Below are 26,861 nucleotides of genomic sequence, written 5' to 3'. Positions count from 1 at the left end.
CAGCCTCTTCTAGAGCGGACAGTCCCTGTTTGCGAGGACCGAACTCTGCCCTCCCTCCTGCTGACGCCAGCCTGGGAAGGATCAGACCCAGCACCTCTGCGGGACGTGCCGAGAGGCTGAGCAGAAATTGTGCTGGGTTACAGGGCCAGCAAAGCCCAGTGCTGTGTTGCCCCGAGTGCCCAGGGATGGATGCGAGAGGATGTAGAATTGTTACAGGAACTAATCCAAGGTTTGCGGCGGCGCGAGATAATACACACCTACAGGTACACATTGTTTTCCCCAAAGTGGTCTGAGAAGATGAGCACTCTCTTAGAGGTGTAGGTTTTCCCAAAATATGTTCCGTTTGGAAACGGTAGGATCAGCTGTTTCCTTCCTCCCTGCTGTAGCTGCAGCCCTGTGACAGAGGAGGAGAGGCTGAGAGAGCCGGGACTGTTCAGCCTGGGGACGAGATGGCTCAGCGGGATCGGATCCATCTGTAGCAGCACCTGATGGGAGACACTAACTCTTCGCAGCCTTATCCAGTGAAAGGATGCTCCCTTCAGGCCAAAACCAACCAACAGCAACCTATATACTAGTCTAACTTCTTCAAGGAAAAAATTGTGACACAGTATTCCCCTGTAATTCCTGATATTTCAGCTACTTCTATGAGACTAAAATAATATCAATTCTATCAGAACTCCCCACCAGATCGGTATCTCAACAACTAGCGCATACTCTGTTCCTCAGCTTGTGATTTCCCCAAATTGGCACAGAAGCAGACCTTCTACTACAACAAAGGTGAGTTGTTTGGCATGATTTTAATGTTATTTTCCAGTAAATATTTCACCTGAACAGTTTCCACCTAAGCCATATTTGGGAACCTCTGTAGTTATGGAAGAGAATCTACTAACAGATTTTTAAAGCAGTTAAAGGTGAAATCATCATCCTTAAGCTTTTCACTGTCAATATACAAGACTTTTTTTTCCTATAGAAAAAAATTCAAAAAGTAGTGCTTGCATACTCAAATCACCCCTTTCAGTCTATTTGTTTCCCTCAATCATCCAGCTTTTGTGCTGTAAGGTTTGACTTATGCAACATAACATTCTCCTTCAGCATTTGCTGTGAGCAAAACTTAGTTATTACAAAGTTCTGGACAACTTCTCCCATGACAAACGAAATTTTTTTTTTTATACAATAACATTGAAATTCAAATAAAATTATGTAGAATCACAGTAATACATCAAGCGCTCACAGGAGCTACTGCACACGCTGTTCACTAAGTCAACTGAACCCCCCAAAAGAAGTGATTCACCATTAAGCAAAATGGAAATTCAGCACTAAAACCCCACAAAGTTTAGATGTAGTCTTTCTGTCTTCTTTCTTCCCCCCAATAATTTACTGAGGGGTCAAAAAGGTGAAACTCCTTTAGTATAAGGGCTGCAAGGCTGCATGAAGCCTTCTTTGGTTTCTCACTGTAAAAGCCTATGTTGGCTGTTTTGAAGGACAAAGCTTCTCTTCTCTTCTGAAACAGAACCCCATCACCTGGCTGTGCTTTTTTTTAAAAATACTTTTAAAAGTTTTCTTTCTTTTTAGTCTTACTACTAGCCTACTACATGTGGCAGTACTTGCCTTCATGTAACCTCAAATTTACTTCAAATTTAACCATCATGTAACTACTTCAGAAAACCCTTTTACATCTGCGTTACTATTCATAAATTACTACACATACTGCTTCTGCTTGCTACTCACTGTCACACATACTCTGTGCCAGATCTGGTGCGCACACACGTGCATATATTCACATCTCAAAAGCAACCCCCCTCCTCCCCAAGCGAACTAGTGGGATGTGACGCTTCAACGCTTCTGATTCAAAATTCATCAAAATCTGGGTGCAAATTAATCATTCAGGAGTTATGACTTAAAATCTTGAAGCAACTTCTGTATGTGTAACAGGAGAGGAGCTTTAAGCTGTGGCTCAACCCACAGATTTTCAGAGAGATGCGGGGTAAGTGGCAGCCTTTTATCTACTGTGAATTAAGTACCTTTGTCAAATGACTCACCCGCTGTCAGTGACAAGACCTTGGCAAACATTTCCTTTGCTGGGACACCATCTAAGCCTCTGGCTCCCAACCATTTAAATGTTCAAGGGACACTGTAAACTCAAGAAGCTAAAATTAGAACTAACTTTGGTTTCAAGTACGCAGAGCTTACCCACTCACTGGAGAGCTGTTACTACGCATTACCAGCTAGCAAACAAATGCACAAAAAGCCAAGCAATATACTTAGATTTATGACTTGTTTGCTGTAACATGAGATCTTTCCAGGCAAGACTCCTGCCGAAAGATGCCTGAAACCTAATACAGACTGGCAACAGACCACGGGGAGGGGGGAAAGGAAGAGGGCCATCTCCAGTACCAAACAGGATGACAAACAAACAGCAATCCATCTGAAATTACCGAGAGAGCTGTGAGGGAAAACAAGAGAGAGGAAGGAAAAGAATTGATCAAAACAGCATAGTTTAAACCAAGCTTTTATTACTCCCCCTTCACCTGTCAACAGCAGGAAGCTTATTCCCCAACTATGTAAGATAAAGGCTTGATAATTTTTACCTCTGTCAGAAAAGCCACAATGCAAACCACATCTCATTTAGACACAGAATGCGTTCACTGGCTACAGGTTACAAGTTAAAGCTCTACAATTTCCACAGATTTGGTCCAATGGTCACTAGAATCGAGTTTATCTACATCTCCTCAGCACTACTGGCAGGTGTAGCTACTCTAAAATACATACAATGAAACATTTTTATTGCAGTGGTAATTCAGGTTAGCTATGCAGCTGCATTTGTGTGAATGCTTTTTAAGCACAGTTTTATGCCTTCCTGATACTGAACCAAATCACTGTCATGAGGTAAATTGTACCTTTAGTTCTCAGGAGCTTTATGGATTTTTCTTAACTGCTCTTCTACATAGTAAAACAACATGACAAAGCTCCTGAGAGGGGAAGCAGAAGAGCTCCGTGAGACACACACACACAGTAAAAGACGGCAGTAAGGGGACACTGAGCTGCCAATGCCAACAGACAGCTTAGAGCTGCGCTATATCAAAACTGCCTCTCCAAATTTCTGTTTTCCCCCTTTACAAATGGATGGCTACAAGATTGTGAGACAGAACGAAAAAAAAAAAAGTATGACTAACAGAAAACCAAAATCAGCTCCACCTTTTACAACCAAAAATCCCTTTGTCTTCTCTGGGCGTTGACTGGGCTTAGACAATGCGCTGAAATCCAGCAGATTCACACCTGTTTGGAAACACTTAGTCAAAAGACTACATTTAAACTAAACAATAAGGCAAAAGTTTCACTCCATGATTGTTTCTTAGCATTTCTTTGGATACTGCAGAGAAATAGGTTTTCAGCCCCCTGTATTTCTCCCACAAGCACACAAGTGGTGACAAAGTACATCAAGTGTTCTCCTTTGAGCTATGTGGATCCTTGACAGACGAATCATTAACACCCTGTCAGATGAATCCTACACGTCTTTTTTTTTCCCAACTTTACATTATTAGTATTTCCCTCCTTTACATATGCCATTCCTTTTGAACTTTTTTTTCCTGAAGTTAAAAAAAATGCAGTGGTAAAAACCACTCTCACTATGCTATACTGTTTCCTTATTTATACTGAGTTAAATCAAACATAAGTGCACATAAACTCTTAGTAAAACTTCTGTTGAACCACCTTTGTGCAGTGAACTGAATTAAAACCAGGTGAATGTAAGTAGGTAATGTCCTCCTATACCACTTACGTCCTCTTTGAGCTTGCAGTAGAGAGAAAAGTGATTGTAAAGTTAACTAAAAAAGGATGGACCAAAAATATGTGAATCGGTTTTTTTAATAGTTCACATCTGCTGCATTAATTAGACTTTATGCATATTGCTTTTAATCCACTGATACAGGCACAGAATGTAGTACAATGCGATATCCATTATATTTAATAGAAGTTTGCAATCTTTCTGATCAAGGGCTGCATCTTCAATTTACAGGGAGGTTTTTTTGTGTAAACATGTATATTTGGAGTTTCTGTACCAAGGGAACAGAAGATACATTCTTGAGCTTTGCCAAAATATTATTATGTGGAATAATCCAGCAATATCACAGAAAGCTTCAAATCTCTGTACCAAAAGATTAAGATGGGAAAAATCCTTCTCATGTGAAGACATGAAGGCACCAACCAGTAGGTAGGGACTACACCTACAAATCCAGCAAACTGCAACAAAATCCCTCTGGACATCCTTCTTCAGCAGCCCTCTTCAGCACAACACAACCATTACTCCCAGTGTATAAACCTGTAGTTACTCAGCTGGTCTTTACACCGCAGACGCTGCACGGAGAGAGCACTCGGGGATGGAGGGAACCTGTGGAACTTGCTGGGAAAGACGACTTGTAACTTCTTGAAACAGGGTGTTAAAGAAACAGGCCTGCAAGAAACAAAGACTGAGAAAAACAGCTGGAGAGAGAGGGAAGGGATGGGAGGAGCAGAGGCCCTCGGAGCTGAGGAATGGCTCAGACACCTGCAAAAAACAGGACTCTCATCATGGTGTAAATAATGTGGAGTTTGGAGCTGATAAGGCTGCTGGGATGGCACAGGATGGGCTGGAGGGGGCCCTGTGGAGACAGGATAGCTCTGCTCTGGGCATCGTGTAAAGATTCCAGGGTCGTCTGTGTGGTGAACAGCCTTTAGTTCATTATCCGCAAAATGCATATTAAAGTTGACATCCCTCCATATGCTAATGAAGATTAACAAGATCATGCCCGTTCCATCATCCCATGAAGCACCTTACCCCTCCCCACCCATGGGATGTGTAGGGGACCTAGGGGATGGACGTGAAGAAAGCGGGTATGAATTGAGGGGGGGCAGAGAGAAATAAAGAAAAGAGACATGAAGAAGTGAAGATGGACGCATCCCTGATGAACCTGGACCAGTGACCTCTATTTTTCTATTCTCTTTTCTTTTTCCCCTTTTCCCTCACTACCCTTAAGTAACACAAGACATACTGTATCACTTGCTATATACTCATTATATACTCAGCCAATTATCATGAATCCAGTTAATACACTGTGGGAAATCAGTAACTGTCCACGTGTGGACTTTGAGACTTGTCTCACCCTTGTCCACCCCACTGGGGATTTACGAATCTAAGTCACTTGTCTCCCTCATCTGAGCGGGATGTGACAAATGCTTGCACCAGAAATTTAATTGCCAATTCTCCAAAAGACTACATATAAAATATTAATTTAGAACCATTATTTAGGTGTATAGTAGATATCACATTACTTTCCATGTTCACATGATGAGTTTGTAATGTTTATTTATGTTTTGGGTACTTTTTCCTCATTAAGGGAGTAGTTATTACATTGACTAATGCATTATTCTGTCATCATATTTGCTCCCTCCCCTCCAGTGGCATCCTGGGAAATATGGAGATCCTCTAGCATTTCAGCCAGACTGATGCGTGGAGGACCATCATCATCTGTATCGCTCTCCACTGGAATATCTGCATCTAAAAAAATAACAGAAAAAAACCCACTAACAAAGAGCTAAGCAAAGAAAACAAACCCAAACCCCCCTAAACAAACCCAAGGAAGGAAGGGGGGGGGGAAAAAAACCCCAAACAATCAACAAACCACAAGACCAAAAACCAAACAAATCCCTCCTAAAACCCAACAATCCCAGAGCAATTGACCTCATGGAAGATGCTGAATTATGTATCAAAACCTTCACCCATCAGAGGTTGTGGATGTAGGAGAAAATATGCTTCTCTCTCATGTTACAGACAAGCAAACAAAACCCATCAACATCCACTCAGTGCATGTGAAATACCTGAAGCTATTACATTACAGCATCAAAGAATCCAAATATAGAACTTCAGTAAAAATATTTTCACTCGAATATTCATGATTTAGTTACATGCAATTAAATGATTAAAAAGGCCTTACTTCGGTAAATGTTCACATTCTTCCTTATGGCTTCATCTTCTTCGAGATCTTCAAGGAAGTCCTGGTATTGTCTGTAAAAGATGCTTATGTATTTATTCCCTTTTCCTTAGGATTTATGCAAATTTACAAAACAAAATAAAATCAAAGAAACAAAGCCCCAAGGAAGGACTGCAATCCGCAGTCCTTCAGATGTGCCTTCTGATAGCATTCCTACATTTCCAACTCATTCCTTCTGCTTTTTTCTTTATTATCGCCTATGAGTTTCCAAATAATTTAGTTTGCCTGTTCTCATTTAACTCCAATTGCCTCATTTTTTTTTTACTCAATTGAATGTTGTTGAGAATCTGCTGTTGCTGTATCAGCTCTGTCACCAAACAAACCAGCGACAAGCATGTTTTCACAGAAGCGTCCCTTTACCTCGACAGACACCAACTGTAAGCTACAAACACAATGCTTCTGGCATTACTCATTTGTCTCATGATTTAAGCTTTTCTTGAAAACCCGTAAAAATATTTACATTTTGCAACAGTAAACCTGAAAACCCTGCAGTGTTATCTTTTAAGATTTCAGGATTTAGTCTGTTTCCACACCACCCCAGCCCATTGTCCTCAGTATCCGCGTTCCCTGAACACTTGGGCAGCCAAGATAGTCAAGTGTAAGTAAGTGCATCTCCTTAAAGCACTTCCTGCACTAGGGAAGAGGGAAAAAAGCAGATACTGCTCTTCAGAGAACGCTGGGATCAACCTGTCCTAGGAGCCAGCACTACGCTCACGCAGAACCAGCAGCGTTTGTTTGTGCCCCCTGAACCACCAGCCCATCAGCTTCGGCACTAGGCTGGGTTTATCCTCAGAGACACTGAGAAAAGTTATTCCTGGACACGCGCAGTATTCTGATAGCAGAGACCGCAAAGCTTCAGGGCAGATACGGAACCTTTCGTCGTCTGTATCCGTGCCTTCTTTGTCCCTTTCTAGTTCTTTCAGCTTCCAGTTTCTGCGACGCTGGCGTTTGCTACGGTCATAGCTCTTCTTTATTAAAACCTACAGCGAAAACCAGCACGTATTTACACATACACACCTTCAATGCTCCTGGTGACACTTCCAAAAGCCAAACCAACACCCAAGTCTAGGCTTGAGCAACTGTAAAAGCAGCTGAACAAACGGTGGAGTCAGTCTGGCACTCAGAAGTTTTATAGAGCATTTATATAGTATTTGTCAATTCAAAAGTTTCCAAACACTTTGGATTATGTCCTGAAGAGGCATAGACACAATGGAGTTGTAACACAGTTTTCACTACAGTGTGGTAATTTGAACAAAACCAACAAAGAGTATGGTAATTTAAAGCAAATGTATTATTTAACCACCACTCAAAAATCTAAGTATTGAGAAAATAATTCTCAGAATTAGATGCTATTAAAATTTCAATATTAATATCCCCTCTTCCTTTAGGCACTATGGAGCTAATGAGTATTCATTATAAAATCATATTCCCTAGCACCCCTGGGTAACACAGAGAACTTTGTACAGAGAGAGAAAAATGGTCTTACCACATCAGGAATATTGTGTGGGTTCATCTTATTGGCAAACTCGTCATTTAAGTTGCAGTTCACCAAGTCGAATCTAAAATGAAAATAGGTATTTTATCCTACTCTTTTACATAAGTCTACAAAATTGAACTCAATGTATCATATGTTTGTATTCAAGAGCAGCATAGTGTAAGTTACAGCTCCTAAAAAAGATAAACGTTTCCAAATGAAGTACAGTGCAAATAAAAATTCCACGTCAATATGCAGATGTTCTAACTATGAATAACTCTTAGAAGCTGCTGTTCCCAAATCCTGTTCAGTAGCACTCCCCAGCCTCCTGAACCCAAACAGCAATAGCCACCGAGGTTCTGCTGGGCTCACAACAGCTCCAGTAAGTCATGTTTAAGCCTGTTTGAGAACCACCTAATTTGCCTAATCTTGCAAAAATTTAACATTTGTCACTGCTGCACACAATACTCACTATCACACAATAAGATCTTGTCTGGTACTTTAAAAATCCCTCCCACCTATTTGTGTCTAAACTGTTATTCTAGTCTGCACTCTAAAGTCAGTACTTCAGCTCTCTCAGTTCTAACAGCCCTTTTCACGAGATGACTTCTGCTAGAAAAAAAGATTTCCTGAATTAGGACCATCTCTTCATGGCCACGATGGAAAGATTCTATCCCTTTCGCTGATTTCATTTAGAAATCCGAACAGCTCAAAACTTTCTTGATAATACACAACCTGTAGAGAATCCATAAATTCAGTCATTAAATAATCATGTAATAAAAAAACAAAGAACAGAACAGACCCCAAGACAAGGTCGCCGGGATTCAGAATGTGCCCCAAGTGAGTACAGCAGAAATACTGACGATCTGTATCCAACTCTGAGGTTTTTCGTACCCAGGCTTCAGCCAGCGTGTGCTTGAGGAATGAAACACAACACTCTTGTAATCAAACGCAGCGTAACTTGCTGTGCTGTTAGAGTATCTGCCCTGCTATATTACTGGTTTAAATTACATTTGTAATTAAACTTGTATTTCTACATCAAGCATCCAATGTATTGCTTGCTTCTACTCATTTCTCATCTTTACAAGAGTAAGGAAATGGACACACCAACTACTGTTCACAGGAATTCCACAAAGGCTGTTTCTGTAACCAGACACATGTTTTGGTGTTTTTTGTTTTTTGTTTTTTTTTTTTTTTTTTTTTACTTTTTAACTTTCAACCACATATAGCTTTTGACTGAGAAGAAAATGTTTGGTACTGATCCATCTATTCTGATTAAAAAGAAATGCTTCTATACTTCAGCAAAACCAATTTAATAACTGAAGAGTTGCAGAGCTAATAGAAAGTAATTTTAATAACGACAGTAACAAGTAGAGTTTAAACTCTTCAACAGAAAAGAATTTCTGAAAGTGGAATTCACGTAACGCCTGGGAAACTTCCAAACCAAAACACTGTCCACATCTCCCTGAGAAGAGCTTTTGCCGGCGGCAAGACAGAAAAGCAGAGATCTGACTTTGCAAGGCAGAATGACTCAAAACAAAAGTTCAGCTGAGTAAGGGAGGGAGGGGAGAGGAAGGCCCAAAAGACTGAATCAACTAGAGAGGAACTCTCACCTTGTTTGATCTTGCCCCTGCACCTGCACCTTTTCTCTTTTCTTGAACCCTATTGATATCCATAATGATAAATTCCTCTAGTTGTTTGGGGTGGAACAAGCTGTTGAAAGGGTGGCGCCAGTAGGTATTGCCATCGACTTCAGCAACTGGAAAAGAAACCACCAGCACAGGCGATCACAAGGGAGAGAACTTCTTACCAAGAAATTAAAAGGGAAGCATTAGCCAAAATGAAAGTAACTACCACACGCATTTTGTTCATGTTTGTTATTGTATTTAGTATTTAGGACATGAACCATATTGCAAACTCATGCTACAGAAGCAGTTGCTCTGTGACACCCAAATCACGTGTCACGTGTCTGAAGCACAGACCTTTTAATTCACAGGAATCACTCTCCTGGATCTATCCTTACTAGAGGCGTTTTACCGGTAGCGTTTACCAGCGAATACCCATCAAAGCACAGTGCTTCTGGGACTGAGGTGGCTACAGTCATAATCCAGAGAAAAACTAGATACCACCTAATTTTAGAGGGATATACCTGACAAATTTAAGTGCTTAGCCTAAAACGTCCATGAACTTAAACCTGACCCTGCACATTTTGCCTAGGATACTACAGAAATCAAGCTTAGAGAACTCTGTCTTAGTTCGCTATAAAGTTGATTGTACGGATAAATTTACAACATTAAGGTCTAAAAATAGAAGATTTCACGAAAACAACAAAAAAACTGTAACAAAATAATTGTGCCAGCATAGCGCAGAAAAGAACCTCTAACTTACTTTGCAGAGTGCTAGGATCGATGAGGTGGATGGTACTTGTTACTCTAATGCACACACAAATCTGGCTCATGTTACCAAGACTCTGCGCCAGTTTTGGTGACAGACACACAACATTGTCCTGCGTACAAACAGAAAAGAATTTACAATCGTATTTCCTTAATTTTTAATCAAGTCTTCAGAGAAATCTGAAATAGATTTTTAAACTTTGTATTTCTCCACCCAGTATCACCCAGTAACTTCAAGATGGCTGCTACCCGCACTTCCCACGCTTCGTGGGGGGCAGACCTCTCCATCCCCACAAATACCCAATAAATCAGGTCTCCATCACCAAAACCAAACTCTACCCACTTCATACAATACCCTGAAGATGAAATAGAGAGAAGGTACCTTGCATATTGGAACAATTTCCACAGAGAAAGTGCTTTTGTAATTGTAGACATTACTATGAATATCATGTGAAATCAAACGCTGGGATGATTTTGATCTATAAAAGATAAAAATAGAGTGTTCAGGGCAGCAAGGACATTACTTGAAACAGGAGATAATCGCATAAAGTACAGCAATGGAAAAACAAATACAAAAATTAAGAAAATAAAAAAAATGCATGAGGGCTAGTTTTACAATGGCTAAGTGGAAAACATGGGACTTCTGTAGGAGGGATTTTGTCTGTTTTAACCAGAACAAAGGTTCCTTACACCTTCAGTTACAAAATTCTTTAAAAATGAAGGATAAAAGACATTTCCCCAAAGCTTTTCAGTACTCAAGGCAATAAATGTAAATGATATACCTAGATGGAACTGTACACTGAAGAAAGTCAACCATCTTCTGGGCCTGTTGCTTTGAAGAATAATAAAAATCCAGGCCATCTTAAAGAAAAGAAAGCTTGATGAACATATCTATTGCAAGTACTGTGGGGTTTTTTCAAATACAATACAGAGGCTAAGCGATCTGCTGCTTATCTGTACATGCCACTAATGCAAGCACTCTTCCAGTGTAACACAGCTTAGTCTACTCTACCTCAAGACTAACAAACCACCTCACTCACCATGGATTTCTTTGATGCGAAGTGTATTTTGATGAAGCCTGTGTTTTAAAATCAGCTGCTCCAAATAGTAGAAGGTCTTCTTGTGCAGAGTCTAAAACCAAACAAAGATAAAATTATCAAGGTTGTTTAAGAATCGTCCAGTGCAAATGCCGTATCTCTGAAGAGTAAACATTTATAGGAAGAGATCATCAAGAGAAGAAGTAGTCCAAACTCTATTCCAAGTAACCAAAAAGGTTTCAGAGATGTGCTCTACTTATACCAAATTATTTAAAGCTTCCATTTCTCATTTTTGTGTAACTGGTCACAAGAGAAACTATTTAAAGGAGATTTATATATTTATAAACAATCTGTCCCACTGTTTCTAACACTACCTTAAAATACAGGAGGATATTTAGTAATTCTCACGAAATCCTCCTGCCAGCTGTCATTTAAAAAGAATATGCTAATAACACTGGACAGCAGGAAGTTTTTCTAAACTCAGTAAGAACAAAAACGAACCTTAAGCAGAAATATATCATTGTGGCAGTGTGCAAGTGTGAGTAGGTCTTTTTCTAAGAAAATAATCCAAATATTTGTCAGCCTGATTGTTCTGCCATGAAGAAATGAAAATTCAATTTGCCTCTACCTTTTGTCTGACTTGCACTACAGCCTTCCAGAAATCCTTAGCTTCAATCCTATGACAGTCTTCACACATTTGAGACTGAACTATATATTCCACCACAAATACTTGCTGAAGAACTGCTCCATTTATCACCTGCAAAACAAAAGTTTAAAAGGTCACGACTCCTGTCAAGACAGAAAGCTAGTTTACCACAGCATTCTGAAATAACTTCCACACTATACTAAAACTATGTGACAGACAGCTGCATTTAGGTCACAATTATCAGTAGGATTTTCTCAACTTTACTGCAACAGCCGATAACCTTCTTCAAACTGAGGAATGGCACTTTAATGACAAAATTTAGGCAGGATGAAATCAATATTCAAGATAAGCCAGTAAACACATGCTGGATTTTACCAAAGAGAACCACTTATCTAAAATGTAATAATGATTAAAAAAAAAAAAAAATCACATTGTTTGCCATAAAAGCTTTTAGAAAGCCACACACATAAGACTATATTCCAGTTACCTCTTTCTGAACAGTCAGCTTCAGCTTCAGCCTCTTAGAATGTGGTTCAGTCCAAATAAAGCCTGCATCAATCAGCCGGACCTGTCAGTGGGAAAGAACAGCAACTCAGCTACTGCCAGCAGTTGTACTAGTACACCTGTTAAAAACACGCAGCTCTAACAACCACAAAACACAAGCTTATGGTATAGCTCACCGTTCCTCAACCAAGTGAGGAAGTGAATAACCTTAATTAAGAACATATGTATCAGTATACCAAATCCAATTAATAGTGCTTAGTTAGAACAGAGAGTCTGATCTACCTGAAATAACGGCGATGCAACCTCACTCACACCATATTAACTGAATACACTACTCAACAGTATCACCGGATGCCTTGTAATGATGAATTTGGACAGTATAATGGTTTTCTTGGGACTAAAAAACCAATTTAATCTCTAAAACTAGTAACATGTAAATTTACCGCAGCAAAAGATATTTTGTATATTTAACTACTAACCCAACAGCAAGAAGCTCAGTAAGGCAACCTAATTCAAATGTTGATGACAGTAACAAAACAATTTTTTTGCCTAAAACACTACCTCAGAATTTCTTCTTCTGGTAAGATTCTGAACCTGAGATACTGTATTCAACTTAAACATGTGACTTTCAATTTAATCTATATATAGACCTCTGCAACCCTCGTTCATATTGTCATAAACCAGTAAGCACAAGTGTCGTATAAGCAATTTTAAAAATGTAAAAAAAGAAAACTGTAAAATTAAGGTGCATTAAAAACACGTTAGCTTCCTTCAGTTAATTCTGCTCAACTCCCATCTACACAGCAACAATTGTGCAGTACACTGTGTGCTTTGAAGTTGCAGAATTGCACTGCAAGAGCCTCCTCAGCATGCTTGGAAGTTTTTTGTTAGAGCCTGTCCTTACCAAATCTTCCAAAATTCTTGTATAGAGCTATTTGAGATCAGACTGTCATTCTCTATGTTTTATATAAATCTAAGCTCTACACAAGTACAAGTGGCTGCTCTGGAAGGATTGAATCCTGTATAAGCTATCTGGACTTCATTTTATGCAATACCAATAGACATGCTATGAGATACCACTAGGATTTGCTACTCACCTTGCTCAGCGAAGCTTTGATTTTTTTAAGACACAAAGCAAGAAGCTCCCTTGATTCTAAGGTACACTGAATCCAGGTTCCTGGAGGCTGAAGATACCTACGACACAGGAAGCATTTTACAGCACACTGAAGCTGCCTCAAGCAAATGAAATCACTCAAAAGATGAGCAGTTATTTTCCAAGCTTTCCGTTTTAATATTAACTATGCAGCTACAACTTTTGCCTCCTTCAGCAAAAAGATTCATGCGTTCCAGGTGCATTCACGCTTTCACTGCCATCCTCACCGATTCGCCCGCTTTTTTCCCTTGCAAGCGCCACAATCTCCCTCATTTACATCTTCCAGACACAACATACCAACGCCTTTGGACTTCCACAAGGAAAGAAACACGAGAACGCGCAGAAAAATCAGAAGAGACGCGAAGCAAACACGCTCAGCGGGGTGTGCCGGCCGGCCGGCTGCCCCGCTCCCCCCTGAGGGGAGGCCTCCACCCCGAGGGGAGGGCAGGAGCCCGGCCGCTCACCTTTCGCACTGCCTGCAGAAGTGGAGGGTGCCCTGCTTGGGGATGCCCTCGGTGATGTCCACCTGCGCCCGCAGACACCCCACGCACATGTTGGCCGGGTTGGGCGGGATGGGCACGCCGCACTGGCAGCAGAGGCTGCAACACAAAGAAGAAGAAAAAAAAAAGTCACCAAACAGCCACTCCGCCCTCAGAGGTGACGGCTACGAGAACCCGCGGTGGCAACCAAAGGTATGTACAGGCTTTTAAGTTTATTTATTAAAGTGGTGGCCCGGAAGAGTCATCAGTCCCCCCCTCCCCGCTCCGGTTTCTCGCTGTCCCGGCTTCTCCCGCCCTGAGGCCGAGGTCCGGCCGGCAGAGCCCCGCCACCTCCTCAGCCCGCCGCTTACATATTGCCCTGGGTAGGGGCCGCCGGCCCCGTCATGTACTCCATGGCGGCAGCGGCTGCCCTCGCCGCCACAGTTTCCGGGTGTAAGAGGAAGAGGAGGAGGAAGAAGGAGGAGGAAGGAGAGCCGAGGTCCCGCGAGAAAGACGCCAGCCGGGAGGGCGGGCCGCAAAATGGCGGCCGTCAAGATGGCGAGGCTTGTTTCCCAGCGTTGAGTGAATGCAGCTGGCGAATAGCGTTGTAATTAATGATTCTTTGAAGCATTAATTCATTTTTCTTTGAAAACCATGGGATTTGAGCCATCCATCTTCCTCCCCCGTGGGGCGAGCGCGCGCTATTGTTGCAGCAAATGGCGGCAGTAGGGTACAACCTCGGCGGCGTCTTGTATTCCTCCCTTGACCGATAGATTTATGTCCTTTTTTTTTTTTTTTTTTTTTAAATGAAAGTGTGCTGCATTTATTTATTAGCATGGGGACTGATCTGACAGGTATTGCACATCCGCAAATCCTGCTGAAATTGGTGTGATCAGGTACTGTCAGCAATAGGCAAGGAGATGGCCCTTTTCAACAGTAATTAATTCTTAAAGGTTGCTGCTAATTTATCTTCGAGAAATACTGCTTTAAAACAATTTTTCTGCTGTTTTCACCTATTTGTCAACTGTGGCAGAACATCTGCAAATACTTCTTTAAGTGTATTTTAAAAGGAATTTCCAACTTTGGTGGAAACAGTAAGAATAGGGATGTTTGGCATTAAATTTATGTTACCTTCAGTATTCGTTTTGAAAGATTTATCTTCTACTTTCAGAGTTAACAGCTACCTTTGGCAACTTCTCATTACTTTGTTTTTTTGTAAAACCAAAGTGCCTGAACGTAATTTGTTTAGTCTTCCTTTATCTGAGCAATGAGATCACATTTTTTTCTGAGAACATGGGTTATAGATTGTATACAGTAGATTATGTGATGGTTGCAGATGCTTGTAAATGAAACAACTATTCCAGTTGGGAATTCTGTTTTGATTTGAAATCATCAAGCATGAATGAGTAAGAGTCCTCAACTTGTCACTAATTTACAAAGGATTAAACTATGATAATTATTAGATACCTTTAATTTACTGTTAGGATGTGAAACTACCCCCAGAACCCACGGGCAGTTTCGAGTTTCTGAAGGGGGGATGCAGTTTCAATAGTAGAATAACAGGACATTGTCATAACTGATGCCACTAATCTACTGACTTCTTTTTTGTGATGGCCAGTTCTTAGTGAAGTCTTGTTGGATTTTGAGACCATTTGTTTAAAGTTACATTTTACAGGAAAAAAAACCCTTACAATTTTTAAGTGTTCCACCTTCCAGACTGATGCTTGTCTCCCAGTACAAAAAAGACTTGATAAACTGGAGTGAGTTCAGCAGCAGCCACCAAGGCCGTCAGGGCTGGAGCCCTTCCCCGTGGGGGAGTGGGGGGACTGGGGCTGGCTCAGCCTGGAGAATAGACAGCTTTAGGGAACCTGAGAGCAGCCACCCAGACCGATGAGGAGGTCGTGGAGGAGGAGCCAGGCTCTTCCTGGTGGTACATGGTTGGTGGATGAGAGGCAACAGGCCTAAGCTGAAACAAGAAAGATTCAGAGTGGTTTAAGGAAAAATTTTTTCACCGTGAGAACAGTCAGGAACAGGAGCAGGTTGCTATGGAGTTGTGCAGTCTCTGTTCTTGGAGGGTGTCAAGCCTAAGCTGTTAAAATGCTGAGCAACCTGCTCTGGCTTCATGTTTGACCCTGCTTTATGCAGGAGGTTGGACTAGAGACCTCCTGAGGTCCCTTCCAGTCTGCACGATTCAAAGCAATTAACAGCTATCTTTTCAAAGTATAACTTAAAGCTTAAATACCAAATATCCAAGCCTGGCACCAGATTAACTGCACCAAGTTTCTCCTCTCCCACCCATCACCTTCTCTGAAGGATTGTTCCTTCCCCTTCAGAAAGGGGCTTTGAGTCTCCCTAGGGGAGAACAGCAGGACAACAAGTATCTTTCTTCCTGGGTCCATTGCTAATATAGCTTACCCACAAAGCTGAAAAAAACCTTTACAGTGAGGTTGTTGTCACCTATGCTGTCGTAATTCATTAATTAAGAGTTACATAATACTTTGGTTTAGAAGAAGGAGTTGGAACGATCCGTTTGGGTTAGATTCTGTTCGTGGTGTATAATAACCAACCATTCTCTTTGGAAAAGAGGAACTGTCATGATGCTGAGGTATGTTTGCGAGTCAGCATTTGTTTTCTGCAGGTTTATAGTTAATGATGGAGAAAATTAGAGCTGAATTGCATCAACACATGGTGTGTGGTTTATTTAATGCGGTGATAGCCTGATGGAAAGGAAGAGTTGTTTTGGTTGCTTTAGAGTTGCTTTGGGAACTGAAAATCACAGGCTGTCGAGCTGTCTGACTTGTTTTTTCTTTGGCACATTTTTCTTTGATGGGCTGCTTGTGTTCACAGACTGTTACTCAGTTCTGCTCCTTTGAAATTAAGTTTCTTTGCAGACTTCTCTGGAGACTTAGTATGGACCATATTATTAAAAAAAAAAAAAAAGGAAAAAGCAAAAAAAGATAAAAAAGAAATGTTTCCCTTCACTGAAGTTTCATTCCTATACTCTTCAGAACCCTTGCTGCACAGTCAGTATTATATAGTTTTTACCTTCAAGCCCTGATGAATCACTCAATCTTTGATTTCTTTGATTTATGAAATAATATACTTCCTGTGAATTCCAGGCTGTCACTTGATGAGTCTCACATTGCAAGAGGGGTAAGACAAAGCCTGTCATGTATGGGAGCCAGATCTTCTGTCCAGTCACCGGGAAGAGAATTTGATACTAATAATACTTTAAATGTTTCCACTGCAGATTTATTTTCAGCTGCAGTTTCCTCCACCTTATTTCAGTGCTAAGATACTAAGCCCTACCTCAGCTCAAGGCAGAGCCACCATCTACTGCCAGTTAGTATCAGAACTATGTTCTTTGTAGTCACCAAGGTACTTTATGTTGCCTCTTGTTGCCCTGTGGCTTCCACCCATCCAAGTAAAATTTGTATGTTTTAAACTGTCAAAGTATTGTTATAGTCTTAGCACCGCTTCTGAAAGATTTTACACCTTTGTACACAATAAACAAGGTAAAAAGCAAACCACAGAATTCCCTGAAAACTTGAGCAATGGTAGGTCTGGATTTCAGAACTTAACTATGTGGACTTTGGCTGTGTGATGTGGCCTGAAAGATTTCACCATCTCTTCCTAGCGAGGATCCAGTATTCAAAGAAAAGCCAGTATTATTGGAGTCAAGATGGATGATATTTCCTCTAAATTGGTGGCATTTTTGGGAATGGGTTTATGGGTAAGACCTTGCTCGCTACAGGCTGGCACTAGCCAGAGATCTGACATCTTAGGAAATAGTTTATGCTGCAAATAATTTAAAAAAGGGTCAGATTTGCATAGGTATGAGTATTAATCCTATAGGCTATCGATTTCTTCTGAGCATGCGATCACCACATGTCAATGGTAATGTCTGTAAAAAAAATTATGGACATGGGTTTATTTTTCAGCCCTGTCGAGCTGCATCAGCTTGATTTGTGGTGGTCCAGATCAATCTTTTAAATTAGTACGCTACCTTTGGGAAGATCGCTGTGTATTTTTGCCATCGTATGCTAGTTGCTGTCTGACTGTCCTGTAGCCAGACTCAGAGGAACCGTGCAGGGTATCTGACAGGCCTGGCGTGCCTTCAAAACCAGACATGCTGTCTCCTCACTGCCCTACCAGGTACTATATGAGGGGCACGGGTTGGAAGAAAACAGCGCATAAGTAAATTTGTGTGATTCTTCACCGTTCTGTATGTACGTTGGGCAGTCATGCTCGTAGCAGTTAATATAAAACTGTAGTGTGGAAACAGAAAAATGGGGTTTGGGAGCATTGAACTGTGGTCTGGTATAAATGACCAGGGGAACACAAGGCAGGAAAATAACTACGAATGTGCCCAGTTGCTGTTTTGAACAAGCCAGAGAAAGATGTGGGGGCTGGATTTCAAGCCGGTCTGGATGTGGTGCTGCACGTGTGCTCTTGGCTTCATTCTCATTCATTCTCACTGAAACAGCCATGCGCTGCTTAATGGCATATATAACACAGAAGTAAGAAAGTGGCAATAACTGCTTACCTTCCTGGAAAAAAACCTACAGGAATTATACTGCTAATGTGGGCCGAGGCTTTGAGTGGTTTTTTTCTTTCCCTGCAAATGTCTCTGGAGCTGTTATCTAAAGTGCAAGATGGTAACTCATCAGGACATTTCAGTTTTCACAGCTCCATTTAATTTCCCTTTTCACCCAGGAGCTGCAGGAATTATAAGACTCTGTACAGGCACTGCCATGAATTTAAAGGTGGCTTTGTAAATTCTGGCAGCTTGGGTGATAAAGCTGTCAGATCTCCACCACCAGCTACTCTAGTACTAATGATGGAGAGGGGAAAGGGGGAGAGTGAAAAATGTTGTTCCCACTTCTGTGACTGCTGCTGTCTAAAACTGTATTGGCATTTCAATGTATGACTGGTTGCATGGAGTTGTTAAGTACTCCTTAGGATTCTCTAAGGTCGGAAGCATGGCAAGCAGCGTGCACAAGTTCTTACTTTACCTTTTTTCTTTGCAGAATTTGGGGATGTAGAGCGATTGAAATGTTTTGTCACTTCTGTCAATTTGGATTTACGGGCTAGGATGAGCAAGTGTCTGGGAAATAAATACTTGGTGTGAAAAGTGTGTACCTGATAATCCTCTGCAGCTGCGTCTGTGCAGAGCTTACTTGTTCAAATGGGGAACCCACCGTGTTACCGTGGCATCGGTCTGAGTGCTGCAGCAGTCAGGAAAGGGTAAGCAAAAGGCCCTGCTCTTCAGTGGCCCAGGGCCTACACACTTCTCTGCACTGTGCATCCTGTCTTTGTGCAGGTCTGTTTTGAAACATGTCTATACAGTTCCTCCAAAGGTTGAGGCCGCAGGCAAAGGTAGAGTGAGGTTTTCAATAACTCATTTTTTTCTAATTCCAGTTACAGAATCAGAAAATATGAATTAGAATATGTATAAAAAGCATCATGTAGAAATATGGAATTTAGTAATTGACACTGTGTACAGTACACACATTTCCTTTACAGAACTGCCTGATAATTAGAACGGTTGTATAATTCATTCAGTTATCAGTCTACATACTTTATTACATCCTAGAATAAACCTTTTCACTCTTCCATTAATTTTATCACTATCAACAGCTGTAGCAAGTTTTTTAAGTGTCATTTCACCCTGATTCATCTTTTCCAAGAGGCACGTATATTTCAGTAAACATTATTTTTAATCCCATCAATCCAGAAACCAGTCATCAGAATGATTTGTAGAAATGGAGACAGTGTAGAGGAAGAGCTTTTCTGGATGGGTACAGTTGCTGAAGGTGTGAATGGCTATTGGTGAAAAATCATTTTTTTTTTACATATTGCTGACCCTTGGGGAAACTCCTGACCTTGTCCTTTGTGCCAGGAATGGCCCTCACCACTGGGCTCACATCACTTAAACCAGTAGAAATCTAAGCAGAAAAGAGATGATAATTTACTGAACAGCTAATATTGCTAGCAAAAACTTAGACATCTGGTTGAATCTAACTCCAAGTAAAAAAGCATATCAGTTTGCCCTGAGTTCTTATCTTTCTCTCTCCTGTTTTTCAATGAGTATTAAAGATTATATTTAAGCTATATACTAGTTTTCTGCTCATACTGTTATATCCTTTAGGCTCTATATAATCCGTTACCATAAGCACACAACTTCATCTTATGCTGTATTATGTTTCATTTCATTAGGCTATCCAAATATTTAACTGATGGGCACACTGAAATTTGAATTATATGAATGAGACTGAACTCATATGCAAGTCGAGTTTATCCCAAGATTTGCAATAATAGATCTTTAGAAATACTGCTTAGTCTCCAAGCTACTGAACAGTACTGCAGTCGCAGCATTAAAAGGCTCTGTGTGTTATGTAGGGAAGCCAAGCCCACCATTTTAAAAACAGTTTTACCACATGTTTGCTCTCTTTGTTGTATGTGGATGACTGGGCCCTTGAGTAAAGAGCTGTATGTAGTTTGCATGAAGGCTCAAGTGCCAAGGCAGGGAAAGCCAGGACAATGTTTGTGGTGTGCCCGCCAGAACAGCTGGCTCACAGCAGCTTAATTTTCAGTAGAAACTTCAATAAATAGAAGAAGCATAGCATGATAAATTTGTGGGAGAGATATTCCTGTGATTAATTTAACAGACACCTGAGGTCACTATTCCCTCATGTAAACTGCATCCAGGAAAGGAGGCAATGAAGGTACCAGAGGAGCTCCTGGGACCTCTTGTCTGGTTAGAACTGCTCTCACCTTCCAACAAAGAGGTTTTGTTCTGGTCTGGGCTACTGTTTTCATTAGCTGTGTTAATTTAAATGTAAAATTCTCAAGAATTTAAGAACAAAACCAAGCACAGTGTTTTACACTTTTTAAAATACTCACTGTAAAATAAATTTTGGATTCAGAGCGGTGTGCACAGCTTCTACAACATTCAGTACCACCAGGTCACAAATTAATAAAAATACCCTCCTTAACTGTAGAAGTATGCTAACAGCATTCAGATGGCTACATGGGGAGGGTTGTGTAATAACAATGAAACACCTCTATGATCTTTACTGATGTAAAATTTAGTTTTTAAGAGGATCGTGGTGACACCTAGGCTGTGTTTTTAGTTACCGAGGTGCTGAGCATGCCTGCATTCCTGGCAATTTTATTCTTCCAGTTGCATCAAGTAATAATTCGGAGGAATGAAGTAATTTCCCCTCAGAGAGCAAACAAATAACAGAAGTCTAGTCAGTACTCAGAGTGGGAAATAAAGGCGGTGTGCTCCCCCAACCTGACCTTTTTTCCTATAACCCTGCTCAGGTGATAACCACCAGCAGATGTGTCCAGTCAGATTTGGGGGAGATGGATACACCACGATAGCCAAGGGCTAGTTTGAACAGTGCATCCACCTAACCACAGTGCTTGTCAGTGTCCAGCTCAAGCCAAAGTTAGAAGAAACTAACCTTTGTAGTCATTATGTATGACTAGAAGTCAATTACCTTACTCCATAAACAGTGGACAGCCCAGGGCCCATTGGGCTCTCCTGCACAGCAGCGGGCTGCACGCCAGGATCTTCTCTTGAGTAGAGACACCTCTCGAGGTTACTCCTCGAGGTTGAGAGAGTCCTTGCCACAACAGATTCTCAGTAAGGGATTAACAGTGTGCTAAACTTTGAAATCCTAAGTGATATAACAGACTGATTCTGAACATATATAATCCTTTAAACCATTGACCAAGTCTGGGACTAAGTCTGGATCCAGCCGCACCTAGACTTCCCTCTGAGAAGGAGTTTAGAACACAAGGGGGTCCTTTCTGAACCTCGTGACTCAACGGGAGGGTCTCCCTGACAGCTTTGTCTGACCCTGTCCTCTATGTAGTAAATATCAAGTGAACCTTGCCATCAAATCCTGCTAAACCACTGTCGCATTTACTGTCAAACTTTATTAAATTGCCATTTCATATGAATAAAAACATTGCTACTTCTCTCTTACAAGTGAAGTGCATCACTCTGTCCACAGCTGCACAAGTGAGTGGTTTAAGGGTGCAAGGTGGAGACAGCAGCTCACTGTGCCAGTGGTTGTTGAAGCTGTAGGAGATATTGTGCTGAAAGAGATTGTACCTGTGTGTGGGGCAATAACTCCCAGCTGCCAAATTTAGTCTGAGCCTGGCTCTGGCTCCCAGCAGGGACCAGGCAGCTGCTTGGCTGATCAGGAGGTCCTTTCCCCCACATGCAGCAGGGCTCTTGCCTGTCCCTGCAGGCACCACTGCCCCTGGGTCATGGGCCCCAGGAGGGATGTCCTCACGTCCCTGTAGGGGATGATTGCTCTTCTCTGCTCTTTCTCCTGTGCCACTTTGCATTTGCAGCCACAGATTCATCTAACCCCACCAATTAAGGTTTTAATCAGGCCTTGCATTGTGGCCCGTTTCTTTAGGAAAGAAGGGCTCTTGTTGCCCTTTACTGATTGCAGCTGTGAAGTTGCAAACTAGTAATTGCAACAGTGCAGCACATGCAGAGCTATGTTTCTGCAGAGGTACTGTTGTTTCAACTTGTCTTCTGTGGTCTCAAGGAGCCATATGAATGGGAGGAATAATATTAGCTGATTCCATTGGGATATGACACTTCCAGGGGCTGATTTCTGTGAGATAATCTGCACTAAATTTATTGGGATAATGCTCCAATTATTTTCTAGTTCTTGCCTATTTCTTCAGTTCATTGTGGGGAATCCAATTAGCAATCCAATTTATAGTACAAGCCGCAAACATTATTACTACTGAACTTCAGAGGCAGGAACAAGGAGAGCTGAGAAGAAACTTCTTTAAAATAGCTTTGCAACAGCAATCAGCATATTGTTACACTTCAATTTCAGCTGATCAATAGCTAAAACCTGTGTGTTACATCATCAAGCTTTAATGAGTTTTGTCGCAGTACGTATATTTGTGGTTTAATTTCCTTTTATCTAGGTAATGTGTTACACAAAACTTCCATATGAGACATATTTGATCCAGTGCAGGGAATACTTCTTGAAGAATGTTTGAAAGAGCAGCAGCTTACACCCAGGCTGTGCAGAGGGGTGCTGCAGAGTAATGGGTAAATGCTGCCGTTTGTCAGCAGAGGGGGATAATTCTCAGGCTTGGTGGTGTGTTGAAGCGGCTGGATGCTCGGTGTGCTAGAGGCGTAGGGGCTGGTTTTGTGCAAACCCTGTCCGGCTGCTGCGGTCAGAGGCACAGTGGATGCATGCAGCGATTTTGCACAGAAGGGCATCCTCTGCTTTCTAAATTCTGGGAGTCTTTTAAGAATCACTGCTATGCCTGTCATGGGGTTAGCATCGGAGGAATTTTTCTTAGTAGCCTTTAAAAACCAAAATAACCCAAACCATCAAGTTACTTGAATTGAGCTACTTGAACAAGGAGACATCCTAGGTTCATGAAGTAGGATCTTCTGGGTATGACAAGGGAAAATCCTCCTTGTACTAACTTCTGTTCTTCAGCAGCTCCTGTCACCCATTTTGTGTTTATCAAACATCACAGCTTATTGTTTCTTGATAACCACAAAAAATCAAAGCTTTTAGTTTATCATCAGGACAACTTCAGGAGCTCAGCCTTTACACTGTTTTATAAACATGCTGTATTGTCAGAGCAATTGTCTTTGGTAATGAATTCTCTGTTGCTTTTTAGTAGTTAGCTATTCTCCTGGGATTGTAAAGTCTTCCTCTTTTGAAGAGGGGTGGAAAGAGGGGTGACAGTTTTAGTGTAGCACTGGTACCTTCTTTTTTTTATCCATGAGAACCTGTGCAGAAAGTACAGCCAATTCCCACAGATATGTTCAATTTAGCAATTGCTTTTATTACAACTTTTCTTTCTTAGTGTAAAAGATCGTGATGGGTATTTTTACTCAGTTCGGCCTTCTTTACCTGGGTTAGGAACAGTCATGACAAAGATTTAATTTTAAGCAAAAGCATGGACAGGAGCCAGGAGGTGTTGCTTTAGTACTGATGTGTTACATGTACTGGGATGCACTAGACCTGAACCTCAGACTAAGAAATAATTGTTTTAAAAAGGTAAATATTTGCTCATCAGAACAGGATAGGAATCTTAGAGACTGTAGTACAGTAGCTGTTTACTTTCCACTTGCCTTTTGTAATCTTTTGTGTCTCAGCTAAAAACATCTCCTCCCATTAGCCAGCTAAAGGAAACCGGGTGAGAGGGAAGGTTGTTCTGAGAGGTGTGGAGCTACCAGGAGATAGTCCACACCAGTGTGAAGTCTGGACATTGGCATCAGTAAAATTAATGCATTTTTGTGAAGTTTGTATTTTCAGATATTGGCACTTTGAGTTCTCTTATGGGAGAATATGAGAATAGCAATATGCAGGTAAAAATATTTTGCACATTGTGTCTGTGAAAAACCTGTACAGAAAAATTATGGATGGTGTTGACATTTCCTAGACTTGCCTCACTCTAGCTACCTAGAGACAAAACCAGAGTGAGAAAAGGCCGAAAAGCTCTTTGGTGAACTTGCTCTGGAAATAAACCCTTGTCCTTTGGCTGGGATGTGCAATGCTCCTTCTCCCTCCATCACTGCTTTCGAGGGTGGAAACAGAGGACAGGAGTATGGTGGAGGCAGATGTTAAGTGTTTCGATGTGGATGGAAGAGCCAAAGAACAATAGTTTATTGGGGAGAAGGAGGAGTGAGGAAAGGAGATTTTGCTGGTGGAAATGGGAGGTAAAACAAATGGAAACAACGATCTGGCTTTGCAGGGGGTCCACGTGGAGCCACCTGGACAGGGTAGGAAAGGAAAGTGGTGTGAAACTACAGCACTGGGTGAGTTGCCTGGCACCAGCCTGGAGCAGCCCGAGGTCTGCTGTGCCTTCTCCAGAGCGCAGCAAGGGGGATGTGTTGCATTGTTTTGCTTTTGTCCAGACGTGATGCCGTCCTCAGTAAGCAGTGGTAATGCCCCAGCAGTCACTGTGCCAACCTTCTATCACTGGAATAATCCTCTGAGGCAGAGCTGGACTGCAAAATAGGCCAATGCAAAGGTACCCAGGGCAGAAGGAACCTGAGAACTCATCTTTGTGGTTGTAGGTAATTTGTGCCAGAGAGCGTGGACTGATAAATGAAAATTGCATAAACAGTCAGGAAAACATGGAAGGAGGAGGACAGGGACACCCTGCCCACCTGGGGCTCCACCAGAGCACTTGGGTGTTTTAGCATTAAGCATCTTACCAATGGTAACCTAGGACAGGGCTGAAGTAGCAGGTTTGATGAATGTAATGGCAGTTAGCTCTTCCTTCTTTTTTCTTTTTTTTTTTTCTCGTGGCAGTCCTCTATGATGGCATATGCATTTTATAATTATTCATCAAGATAAATTCTCAGGAAGAGGTGTTGCAATTTTAGTGGGTTGAATTTTCTTTCCACCGCTCCCATCTTGCTGGCACATGCACAACATGGAGATGTGACACATTGCTATTAAAAGATGTCTGTGCAGGTATTGCTCAGCTATAAAATTGCAAAACCGGAACTTATTGTATGTATGATAGACTTTTAATGTAAAGGCACTGGCTGTAGACTGCTCTTTGTGGGTGGAAACTTCCAAAGCTGATCTAAATGCTTGCAGCTCATGATTTATTTAGGAGTATATGAATTTATATAAAAGGTGACCTCAGTGATGCTGGTTTTGCTGTAGAAGATTTCTTGGGAAAAATACACCATGTACTCAGGACTGCTGCTGCAGTAGTAATAGGCTTATTTCAGTGCCCAAGTCCTGTGTCCTTGTAACAACGTTTGGTTGGAGTGGATTTTAGAGGGCGTAGTAATTCTGAATAGAAAGCTGATACTGAACTGGGTATGGGGCTCTGAGGTAGTTTGGTGCCACCAAAATGTATTAGTGATAAGGAAGAGCTTTTGGGTGCCAAAATACTGAGGTTGTTGGATAGCAAATGAGTCACGTCTAGCCAGATGTGAAAGGCTTTTTTAATACAGGAAGCACTTAGCATGTTTTGATGTTTCTCCACGCCAAGCGTGAGGCACCACGGACAGCTGAACTCAGCGTAGATATAGGTACGCGCCCCTTGATAGTGGTCTGATTCCACTTGATTTCATCAAGTTGTGCCTTTTGTTCTCATGTGAGGAGAAATATTGTAAAGGGGAGTAAAAAGTATTCACCTGTGATGTGGAGAGGGCTTCTTGGGATCTGAGTATTATTTACCTTGAGTGAAATACCTGGTACGTGCTGTACTTCCCCTGGGCAAGGCACCAGGATGTATGGAGTTGGATGCATCTACTTGGTTTGCACCATCTTTTTTCCAGCTGTTATTTCATAAATCACTCAATCTCTGTGCATTTTTGACAGATAATTAGTGTATATGAGTTACCAAGCTTTTCTCGTTGCGTAATTTGCGGCTGTGGAGACTGCAAAGACCTGATACAAGCTCTTTCCTCTGCCAGCCTGATGGGTGAGGCCGTTTGCTATGCCTTGTCACCCTGTTTTTAATTACATTTCTGCAATCCTCTTACAGCCCTCTCCGATGTTAGGGTGCTTTATTCTGAGCCTGGTCTCAGTTGTTTTGTGTCAAATATTCAATAATGTACATTTTACCTGCATTTTCTCTTCCTGCTCATTTTTTTTTTTTAAATATCTAAAGCTCATAAAGATTCATGACATGTAACTCATCCTTGAATATGACTTTGAAATAATGAGATATTTCTCATCTACTCCATGATTGTGAAGCAAAGATAGGAGCTGTCAGAAAAAATAACTGAAACAGCACCCTAGCTGACAATATGTCCATTCCTGACACTGCCACAATTTACCTTCATTTCCTCCCTCCTCCCTCTTTGCTCAGTCATTGTAAGCAAAGCAGAATCTGATTTTTTTCATACAGATTTGCCAGGTTTACCCAATTCTCCATTGTGTAGATATTTCCACTGTCCTCTTTGTCCTGGTTCTTCCTTTTCTCTCTTGCCTGAGCATGTCTCAGCAGTAGGATACATATTTTGATGCAAAGGGTACACATGCATCTCTTTAATTTCACATTTAAACCTAGACTAATGTGTTTTGGTAATCAAGGGGGGCTATAGCTTATACTAGGCCACATGAAGCAATTTCTACAGCCTTTTTCTAGCTCAGAGTTTTTCACTTTAAC

The 26,861-nt window shown here is 41.4% G+C and overlaps 1 protein-coding gene and 1 long non-coding RNA gene across 2 annotated transcripts in view; one reads left to right on the top strand and one right to left on the bottom strand.

Annotated features, from left to right (window-relative positions):
• Positions 1-3,846: 3,846 nt before the first annotated feature.
• On the bottom strand, positions 3,847-14,280 carry NMD3 (NMD3 ribosome export adaptor). Its single transcript, XM_074834331.1, has 15 exons — positions 14,084-14,280; positions 13,698-13,832; positions 13,178-13,274; positions 12,064-12,144; positions 11,559-11,687; positions 10,934-11,024; positions 10,676-10,754; positions 10,276-10,372; positions 9,889-10,006; positions 9,114-9,259; positions 8,303-8,415; positions 7,513-7,585; positions 6,900-7,006; positions 5,970-6,040; positions 3,847-5,533 (listed from the first exon to the last, which is right to left on the bottom strand). The coding sequence occupies exons 1-15, from the start codon at positions 14,125-14,127 to the stop codon at positions 5,400-5,402; spliced, it is 1,515 nt and encodes a 504-aa protein (XP_074690432.1). The 5' UTR covers positions 14,128-14,280; the 3' UTR covers positions 3,847-5,399.
• LOC141927245 (uncharacterized) overlaps positions 13,851-26,861 on the top strand; it is a 46,842-nt gene continuing 33,831 nt past the window's right edge. Inside the window, exon 1 of the long non-coding RNA XR_012624342.1 lies at positions 13,851-13,925. This is a non-coding gene — a long non-coding RNA (uncharacterized LOC141927245). The remainder of the gene's footprint in view (positions 13,926-26,861) is intronic.

Source organism: Strix aluco, chromosome 9 (genome assembly GCF_031877795.1).
Source record: "Strix aluco isolate bStrAlu1 chromosome 9, bStrAlu1.hap1, whole genome shotgun sequence".
Taxonomy (NCBI): Eukaryota; Metazoa; Chordata; class Aves; order Strigiformes; family Strigidae; genus Strix; species Strix aluco.
This window is presented reverse-complemented; position numbering and strand designations above follow the sequence as displayed.

What these genes read in the sequence shown, in the direction of transcription:
- NMD3 (XM_074834331.1), bottom strand. Translation starts at nt 14,127, where the DNA reads ATGGAGTACATGACGGGGCCGGCGGCCCCTACCCAGGGCAATAT. An exon ending in TCGCATCAAAGAAATCCATG is followed by an intron (nt 10,755 to 10,933) that starts GTGAGTGAGGTG and finishes CTTTTCTTTAAG; the next exon opens with ATGGCCTGGATTTTTATTAT. An exon ending in CCCGGCGACCTTGTCTTGGG is followed by an intron (nt 7,586 to 8,302) that starts GTCTGTTCTGTT and finishes TTTTCATTTTAG; the next exon opens with ATTCGACTTGGTGAACTGCA.